This window comes from Elaeis guineensis, chromosome 6 (genome assembly GCF_000442705.2).
Source record: "Elaeis guineensis isolate ETL-2024a chromosome 6, EG11, whole genome shotgun sequence".
Taxonomy (NCBI): Eukaryota; Viridiplantae; Streptophyta; class Magnoliopsida; order Arecales; family Arecaceae; genus Elaeis; species Elaeis guineensis.
In genome coordinates this window covers 118,191,435-118,201,447 of record NC_025998.2, presented here as the reverse complement: position 1 = coordinate 118,201,447, position 10,013 = coordinate 118,191,435, and the positions used below count along the sequence as shown (strand labels likewise).

At 37.3% G+C, this 10,013-nt stretch overlaps 1 protein-coding gene across 18 annotated transcripts; it reads left to right on the top strand.

Annotated features, from left to right (window-relative positions):
• The first annotated feature begins 1,067 nt into the window (after nucleotides 1-1,067).
• LOC105032028 (transcription factor PIF4) lies at nucleotides 1,068-9,445 on the top strand. 18 transcript variants are annotated; one of them, XM_010906357.3, is made up of 10 exons: nucleotides 1,068-1,247; nucleotides 2,491-2,597; nucleotides 2,725-3,604; nucleotides 3,740-3,838; nucleotides 3,908-3,973; nucleotides 4,112-4,165; nucleotides 4,291-4,356; nucleotides 4,448-4,747; nucleotides 4,861-4,945; nucleotides 6,234-6,304. In XM_010906357.3, the coding sequence occupies exons 2-10, from the start codon at nucleotides 2,509-2,511 to the stop codon at nucleotides 6,287-6,289; spliced, it is 1,695 nt and encodes a 564-aa protein (XP_010904659.1). In that variant the 5' UTR covers nucleotides 1,068-1,247; nucleotides 2,491-2,508; the 3' UTR covers nucleotides 6,290-6,304. The 18 variants fall into 18 exon arrangements, with proteins under 18 accessions (XP_010904659.1, XP_010904658.1, XP_073115753.1 ...); XM_010906356.3 differs by having other exon boundaries at nucleotides 4,858-4,945; XM_073259652.1 differs by lacking the exon at nucleotides 6,234-6,304 and adding an exon at nucleotides 9,414-9,445 and having other exon boundaries at nucleotides 1,069-1,247.
• Nucleotides 9,446-10,013: the final 568 nt, after the last annotated feature.

Below are 10,013 nucleotides of genomic sequence, written 5' to 3'. Positions count from 1 at the left end.
TTGCAGTGAAATATTTTCTTCGGAATTATATTTTGCGAGAGATTATTTTCTCTTGAAAAGTTATTTTGCGAGGGATTATTCCCTTGAAAAGCTATTTAGCGAGGGATAATTTCCTTGGAAATACAGAAAAGTTATTTGAAAATCCTTTGAAAAATTCCTCGAAAAGATTCCCTCAGAAACCCCTCAAAAAAATTTTCTCAAAAAATTCCTCGAAAAATCCTTCGAAAAATTTTCCCCAGAAAATCCGTCCAAAGTTTTCAAGAAAAAAAATTATCAGAAAATCTCTTAGCAAATAAATTCCCTCAAAAAAATCTCTTGAAAAAAGATTTTCGAGAAGAATTTTTCTGACGATATTATTTCCGTTGAAAATCCATCAGAAATACAAATTTTTGATGAATCTTTTTCTTTTTTTCTTGAAAAATTCCTCACAAATGATCTTTTTTCTTGTAGTATTCACATCGATGGTGGAGGATGACTATAATTTAAAATATTTAGGAACAATTGATTCTATAATAGCCTTCGAGGGAACATTATACATCAATTGTACATGATCTTTTAAAGTAAAATAAAGGGGAGAAAAAATGGAAAAGCCAACATTAACAACAACCACATGTATGTTGAAGATGCAAGTGACAAGGGTCCAATCTAAATGACACCAAATTAAAACCAGTCAATTTGCACTCCCAAGTTCTAAATTGAGCGCTACTGTACATAAAGTGGGTGACTCCGAATTTTTGGTTTGACGCATTATGATTAAGATCTCTTTTTTTCTAATTCTTATTTTATCTTCAATCGTTGCCTTGAAAACTCATAGCAGAAAAGTCGTGGTCTTGAAAACTCCATTTACAACTATTTTTTTAGTTATCTTCTATATCATAAAGGATAGTATTTTTTATTACATTTATACATAAAAAATTAAAAACACATAAAAATGCAGACAAAGTTTCTTTAAAAATTATTATTCGTTAGATAGCCCACGGATACCATCATAAATGCCATGCATAAGTTGTGACAGTGATGTCATGTCCTTCAAAATCCGAATCCAACGGTGGTTAAAACCCACGGGTCACCGCAGAAGCTAACCCCACACGATGTTGACCCTTCCTTACAAAGACTTGGACAGGGAACGCAGCAGGAGGGAAATCTATTCCATTTCTATTTCATAGTCTCCATCTTCTCTTCTTCAAAGCAGTGCACAGCATAACAGAAGAGTTGGAAGATAAAGGAAGCATCTTGGAGGAAGGAAGGTTGGTCTTCTTTGCTTTCCTCTCATCATTGTGGGCATCTTTTGAACATCTTGTTTGGCTAAATTTGAGTTCTTGGATGTGATTTTTTTTTATTTTATTTATATGACTTTTACTGTATTCATGATGTTCCTTTCCATTTTCTCATGGTTTTTGATTTTATATTTTCAAAGTTTTATCCTTTTTTCTTCATATTTTTTAGATTATTGTTAATTTTCCAACCTGATTTCTATCCTTTTTTCTGTTTTTTTTTTTTTTGGTTTTTACTAACAAGATGTATTTTTTGAGCATGATTCACTCTAAGTAAATGGTGTGGAATGAATTTTTAGTCTTTCTGTTATCTAATGATTGGGTTGAGTACTTCCTTGGGTGAAGTTGTTTTGTTTCTTCTGCATATATTTACTTTCTTCATTAAAATGAAAAAAACATGATTTATCTAGATTAATATTGGATTCTTGTGATGTTGAGTTACTTGTACTGCTCTCTTACTTCTTCTTCGTGGAAATTTTCTTGTCTGTTTTTTTTTTTTTTTTTTAAAAAAAATTTCATATCATGTACCGGTGACTTATTTGGGGACCCTTCTTTCTGCTCTGTTTTTTGTTGGCCCTCTATGCTTACCCTTTGCTTCAGTTTTAGTTCGCTTTTGGTGGCTTCTTTGGCAATTTCTGCTTTTTTAGTTGTGGAAGTTCCGCCTTTTTGGGGCCTTTGTTTGGAATTTGTAGTTCTCAGGTACTGAGTTTCTGACCTTTGTTTCGTTTATTGTCAAGTTCTTCTCTGTTTTCTGTGTGCTATGACTGATTTGTTTAAGACATCTTTCAGAATAACCAATCAGATGATAAGCTCTTTATCTCATCCACTCATAATTTATGCATCTTTTCTCCGAAATTTAATCGGCGTAGTGCTGTATTCGGGCTATGTATCATTTTTTTTATTTTATTTTGTATTTTTAGAGTCTATTCCAGCTTCATAATTTCAAGAAACATCCAGTTCTTCTTTGGGAGAAGTGTAAGACACTGAAACTAACACCTGATCATAAGATGTTCTGAACTTCTGCCATGCATGTCTGTGCTGCTGGTTTTTGTGCTTGTTAAATGTTAAATAGTTGCGCTCTTCCTATGCTTACTATATGTCAAATTGTTGTTTTTTCCCTGCAGTATAAATAACTTTGGATCTTTGAAACTATTAGTTATATCTCCATTTGTTTTGTTTCTGATGTACTTAATTTGCCTCTTTTTTATTTGAAAAGGAAGCCAACACTTGTGCAATGAATCACTATGTTCCTCATTGGAACTTGGAAGATGAGACAACATCTTTCGGAGGACTTCCAGCGACAAATCAGAAAAAAACTATCTGGTCAGGATCGGCTCCCTTTCCTTCCATTTCTTTTACAATTTTTATGTTAATTTTACGGGAGAAAATCATAATTCTTTCTGACAGTACATAAACTAGTCTGTTTAATTTGAAGCTTTCAATCTTACAGGCCGGACAATGAGCTTGTAGAGCTCTTGTGGCAAGATGGGCGTGTAATCATGCACAGTCAGACTCATCGGAAATCCCCTCCCACCGTCGGTGAATTTAAACAAGCTCAGAAGGCTGAGCCAGCATCAAAATGCAGGGGGGCTCTCGGGAATTCGAGCAATTTGAGTCAAGAAGATGAAACTGCCTCATGGTTCCAACACTCTCTCGATGATTCGCTAGAAAAAGAGTTCTCAGAATTCTTTTGCGAAACGCCAAATGTAGATGCCATTGGTAGCAGCAAGATGACTAAAGATGTCACTGAAGAGGGAGAGAGATCCACAAACTTTGGTGCGAATGAGGAAACGAATGTGTTTGCTGCTTCTGATCCCAAGCAATCCAGGATTTGTTTCAAGGAAAACACAATGCCACCTCCTAAATCCCACATTATTGCTTCTACCCAGCAGGCTTCTTGTTTGGCAAATAGCAATCTCGTAAATTTTTCACACTTCACAAGGCCACGGCCGGTGATGGCTGATGTGGGATCATTAAATGGGCAGCTGGGGAAGGAATCAGGGAAGAGAATTCGGGCAGGGGCGGTAGAGTCCACCTCGACGATGACCATTGCATCAAGTATCTGTGAGAGCAACCAGATTCAAGCTCAGGCTGATCCAAGCCATACTATAAGCAGTGATGCTGCAGGAGTTGTTGTAAGAGGTCTGAAGGAGGACGCCCAGATGACATCACTATCTGAGAGAACACGAACGAACACGTATGAAGCTACTGTGACTTCATCATCAGGTGGGTCTGGTTGTAGCTTTGGAAGAACAGGACAGCAGAGTGCCATCAATCAGAGCCACAAAAGAAAGGGAAGAGATGCAGAGGAATATGAAAGCCAGAGCGAGGTACTCCACTTCCTCTTTGTTTTTTCCAACCCCTTAGGATGAGCAGGACACTTGATGCTAGCTTCCTGTTCAAAATTTTCCAATGCATTCTATTTAGCATCACTAGAACATTGACAACATGTTTAAACTATGCAGGAGGCTGACTATGAGTATGTCGAGGCAAACAAGCTAGCGCAGCGGTCTGCATTGCCACGAAGAAGCCGTTCTGCTGAAGTCCACAATCTCTCCGAGAGGGTAAGAGTTGATGACTATCTTCTTATTCTTTCATTCTGATTTGTAACTTATGTTCTTGGTATCATATAGAGAAGAAGGGACAGAATAAATGAAAAGATGAAGGCACTACAAGAGCTCATACCTCATTGCAACAAGGTACAAATCCATATCTTTTCATGTATGGAGAGAATCCTAAACATTTCTTGTCTTTATGGAATTCTATATCCATTTAATAATCCTATTGAGTTGTCATAGCAATTTCTTAGCACTTTTTTTGTGAATTCTACTTCTCAGCTACTTTATTCTCGGAACATCGGACATCGTCATGATGTAATCAAGTTTGTAATAGTAAATGGAGGACAAATTCTCTCTATGCCCACTTCAGCATATTCTGCTGCACTTTATTTGCAATTGCCAGTGTACTTTATCAGTTCACACCAAATGCTGATTATATGGTAAATTTTTAAATTCAGACAGACAAAGCATCGATGCTAGATGAGGCAATTGAGTACTTGAAGTCCCTTCAACTGCAAGTTCAGGTCCAGAAGATATATATTATATCTTAGCATATGAACACCATGATTTTTATTGGATCTGATCTGTTTATATTTATTGTCACCCGTGCTTCAGATAATGTGGATGGGAAGTGGCATGGCACCAATGATGTTTCCTGCTGTCCAACAATGCATGTCACGCATCGGTATGGGAGTGGGTCATGCTTCTATGCCCTCTATGCATGGTCCAGTCCAATTGCCAAGAGTCCCATTTCTCAATCAGTCTATAGCCTCGGCTTCGACGGCACACCAGACACCGCTCTGCCTATCAACGGCCTTGAATGCATTGAACTTTCCAAATCAGATGCAGAATATCCATCTTCCTGGTTCGTATGCCCCATACCTTGGCTTCCATCACATGCAAGCATCCTCTCAGGTGTGTGGCTCCCAAACTCTTGTATCTTTGTTTCTCTTTTCTTGAAAAATTACCGGCATGATCTCATGCAGGAAATGAATTGTTGTACCTATGGATCTCACATGGTGCAGCAGAATCCGACAACAGCAGTGCCGAGCAGCAGCATCTTTCCTACTGCTGGAGAAGTTCCCGCTGAGAATAATCAAAATAACAAATCTGGTAAATAGTACATGGTTAATGAGTTTGGTGCACTAAAAATTTTTAAGATCATTGAATATTAATGGAGACCTCAATTTGTGAGAGGACAATATGTAGTCACTTTTTTAGGATCTAATAATGGAACTGATCTTGTACTTTCATTTGTTATGTCTCCTTGTCGTAACAAGAAAAATATATTGTTTATTTCAACCTAGTAATGTAAGCCTTAATCTCTCCACAGTCATGCTCAATCTGCTAAGTGCATGTTTGGAGGTGCATTTTTACTCGCCAAAAATGATTTCAGATCTAAAAGTAGAATTTTGAGTATTTGGCTATAACCCAAGAGTAATTTTGGATCGCATTTAAGATCCCTCAAAAAATATGATTTGCGTAAAGCTGACCTCCTCTCACCCTGATATATGTAGCATTGTAAGCTAAATATCGCATTTGTAGGAAGTTAGTTTTTTTTAGAAAAATTACATGTTACCCTCTCAATACCCCCGCACATCCTCTTTCCCACTTCTTTGTCTATCAGACTTTTATTTTTCACATTAATTCATCTCATCTCCATCCACATCTCCGACTCTCCTCTCATCTCCACCTATGTTTCTTTTTTTCTAACTTCTAGATTATCAATTTTTTTTCATCTGTCTCCTTTTATCCGACTTTCTTGTCTATTTTTTTTCTGACTATAGGACTCTTCCTTTGATTAATCTCGTCTCATCTCTCCATCTCCATCTCCATCCCCACCTAATGATACGAAGACAATTTCGAAAGAAATAAAAAAGTCAGTGGATAACTTTAAAAAAAATATATAAAAAGAAAGATGAGAAAAAATAAAATAGAGAATTTCATATCCAAACAGCTTTAAAATCATTTTAGATATTTGTCCATTTAATTATTTTATCATTCAAAAGCAGCTTTTGCATCTATAATCAAATATTTAATAAATTATTTCTACAGCTTCAGAACAATTTTAAGATATTAATAGTCAAACAAAAATCTATTTTTGACATCAAAATATAATTTTTATTAAAAATTATTTTTTAGCTAAAAGCTACAGCATATTAATAAATAAGAATAAAGCTGGTGCTAGAATTTATCATCAACAAGCATGGACCACTAGTAGATATTTCCTTGTTCATATCGCAAAATGTCAACTTCACACAGCTTCATCATCATATATTCCTTCTGGTGTGCTCCCATCTACATTTTCGAGTGAAATCTATGAATTGGCCAGACAATTGAGTCTCCATCTAAATTTTTTAAATCCTTGCTTTTCATTTTTATCACTTTTTTATGCGGATAGGATCTTGCAAATGGTTCACATTTAGTGGGTCCCTCCAGTACCCCTCAACTCAATAATTCAACTGCAAGAACCATAGCCTCATGGCTTCATCTAATGTTGATGCAGCGGGAAATCTGGTCAGATTGTGATGTGGATTGCCACCTCGTTGTCTCCTTCCCAGCTAGTGGCCTGATGGATACCCTAAATATTACGATGTAGATGCCATCATTTACTAGTAAATGTTGAGGGGTACTAAGATCTGATCATGTCGTGTTGAGCACAAAACTTAAGCTAATGATATTGTGATTGTATCTATCTCATGTGATACTTGTCAATTTTTTTGCTTCCATACAAAGTTATAGTCCATCCTGTTCCCTGATTTCTGAAATCAGCAGTTGTAAATACTACATATATCGTCACTGCTCTACTACTTTTAATGTATGAGCACTGCTAATTCATCACATGCAGTTCTTCGTGCTTTCTATTCGAAAAGGTGCTTCTCATTAAGTCAATTGAATGATCAATAGTCTGACAGTGGGTAAACTTCTAAGCGAACCATATATCCGTTAGTTTTAGAATCTCTTGAATAAGTGACCTAGGTAAGGCCTTCCTTGCCCTCTCATTGGAGGAGGTTACAAGTCCGAGTTTTGGGTGGTGCATCTTCAAGTATTTGGATCTACATAATTTATCTTGGACGTATTGATCTTCCTCTCTTTCTCTCAAATAAAAAAATAAATAATAAAAACCTAAAAAAAACTACCCATAGTCTAACAATCCTCATCAAAATCCTCATTAATTAGATTCCAAACAAGGCCTAAATCCATCTTGAAAGAAAATCAATCCTTCATTCTCTTGCATGATGGTTGTCGAGGAGGCCAGTTTATGTGAAACTCCTTGGATGCTTAACTGATCCACTTAATGAAAATTTTGACTACATTACTTACGTATTCTTACTATTATCTATAAAACTCACAACTTTTCATCATACACACATAAATTGCTGGGATGAACATGTTGGGAATTTGGAAACTTTTTTTTTTTTTTCAGATTTTCGTCCTATGTTTGGGATCCTTTAAAGATGGGGACTGATTTATCCCACGGCGAGAAAACTTGTAGGGGATACATCCAGGCTTCTATGTTTACTGCAACAACCAGATTTACCATTTCATGGAACTGCAGGGATGGGTACCACTAATCTTTTGAAATGTCCATGTCTCTTCTTGTTATTATAAGTAGGGGTTCTGAATTCTTATATAACATAGTGTGGTCTCTTTTTGTCTGTGTTAGTTTTCTTCATAATCTCTATATGGGAAGGCAAGCATAGGATCAGTCTGATTTGAAAAAGTTCAAATGTACAGTACCTTATCATTTCCTTTTAAATCAGTACCACCAAGTTGGGGAGGTCCTTTTCTGGCCTGACCACTTAAAAATGTTATCAGGTGCGCAGGCATTTTCTATTATCTATTCAAACTTCTGACCTGATTTTGTTTATCTCTTAGGGGTTTGGAGTGTCTGCTGTCATCTGACCAGTTAAGCAGAGTAGAAAAAAGGAAGTACCTACCATCTCTGCATGACCAAGTTGCTCATGGCAGGGGCATTGACCATTTATGGGATAGTCCATAGATACATTATACATCAAATGGCATCCTACCCCCCCTAAGAATTCCACCAGTCACTTTATATAGGTTCCACATGATGAAATCTGATCATCTCTCCTTTATGAAAAATATTCATATCCTCTGATGCTAAGCCTCGGTAGTGTAGGATGTTGTTGCTGATGTGAAATCAGTCTCTGATGTCTCAGGCTAGTGAACCAGAATCATTTAGCAAGCTTCTTTCTGGTGGAGAGGATGAGGTTTGGAGGTCCCACTGAGAATCTAACCTTAGATGGATAAACCCTCTCAGCAACAGCCATCAATATGTGGGGCTGTGGACAGCTCCTTTCTTTGAAGCTGGAAGCTTGAAAGAGATTAGTGCCACTGGTAGGCCCTATTGCGCCCATGGCCACTGCTCATGGCTTTTTTTTTTTTCTGTGCTTCTCTTCTATCCACAAGTTGGATCCAGTGTGCCCATTGGTCCCCTTCAGAATTTTCTATTATTCTTTTACTTTCAACAACTTACTTCAATATTTACATTGGATCATGCTTCGGAGTTCAGACTCTCCTTTATGCTGAGCCCTCTATTAGCAACCATAGTTGTGAAAGTCCTCCCCTGAGGTCTGCAAGGATTAGTTTACAACTGAATGTTGGTAGCAACTCCTCATATCCTTGTTTATTCTTCATTAATCATTGGTATTATCCTAACTCCCAGAACTTTAGTATTTCTTAGTATAACAAATGATGCTTACTTGTATTAAATTCATGATTCGCTCAAACTAGTGATATAATTAGAGACAATGGCAAGGGCATGCTATGTGGTCGCTTGCAATCACTCAGTCAACGTCTCCTGAGATTGGAATTGGATGCAATCCATATACTTTTATAAAAAAAGATGACTACAAGCTCCTAGTGCATGCGTCTTTATGGCATTTAACAGAGACAGCCTTTCAGAGGCCACATGCATATCAAAGACTCTTATCCTTGGACTATGAACCATCTACTCTAACCTTGACATCTTGGTGAACAAGCCTAGTGATCATATGATCATGACCCTTGAGAGTACAATGCGGTCTATTACCCCGCATCTCATATGAAAGCAGTTGTTTACATGAGAATTCAAATATTTTAGATAAGTGGAATGACAGAGATCAAAAGTGGCTTCTCACAGCATATCAACAGGCTGATAATTAAAGTGGGAGGGCAGGATAAGTGGTGGTGTACTTCCTGTCTTCGTTCAAAAGCCAAAGATGAGATCTTCCCTTCTCCCAGAGAGACAAGGTAGAGATCTTTGTCCATGTCATTTCTTTGTTCAGTGCCTTCTCATGCATGGCATCACAGAGTTGGTCATGGCTGACATGACCAGGTTGCTGAAACAATAAAAAGATGGATTTAGACGTAGGATTTCAGCTTTCACTACATTGTGGAGATCCATCAATTGGCACACTTAAAAAGATTTTTAAGCGTCGATTAGTTAAGGAAAGGACAGAAAGAAAATAAAATTAATAATTTGTGGTGTTATAACAGGCAAGCTGTTGCAGGAACCGATGTGAACACAAGAACATGGTGCTATTCTTGCCGGTCTTTAACAATAAACAATGCACAGGTACGGGCGATCTATGAGAACATCCATGTCTTGTGTCGGCGTCGGTCGGCTGTACACGTGGAAACGTTCAATGGTATCCAACCGGTCGAATTAAGTACAGCAAAAGCAATACTAAATAAACAGCATGCGCATGAAAGGAAACAAAGGAGGCTACAGATCTTGAAGGATTTCATGCTCGAGCCTTCTTCTACTTTGGTTGGTGATAAATAGAGGTTGTTTGTAGTTTTTGGCAAATTGACTGTACAAAAAATAGTTGATGTTTTGGGCAACTGTGATATTCTTATTGGGAACTAGATGCTGGCGTAATAAAAGATGATGATTATCTGATTCGGTTAGTGGACAAGATTGACCCGGTCCCGGGGTGGTGAACTTTTCCTCATGTTAAATTTCAATGGCATGATCACATCAAGAGAGAACCTATTTGAGAGTTCGAAGATGACATGAGCCTGGAGTACTTCCAAATTTTGAGCTTTAAGTAAACAAACTTCGAGGGTAAATTTTTTTTTTTAAATGGAGATAATGTAATAACCCCATTTTCCTTGGCTATGCACGTGCGGAGCATGTGCTAGAGAGGAAATAAACTCCAATATGAGTTTTGTT

Bases quoted from the DNA above. Each gene is read 5' to 3' on its own strand.
- LOC105032028 (XM_010906351.3), top strand. From the start codon at position 2,509: ATGAATCACTATGTTCCTCATTGGAACTTGGAAGATGAGACAACATCT. The intron at 3,974-4,111 runs GTACAAATCCAT...TCTACTTCTCAG, and splicing joins TCATACCTCATTGCAACAAG to CTACTTTATTCTCGGAACAT. The intron at 4,748-4,818 runs GTGTGTGGCTCC...GATCTCATGCAG, and splicing joins ACATGCAAGCATCCTCTCAG to GAAATGAATTGTTGTACCTA.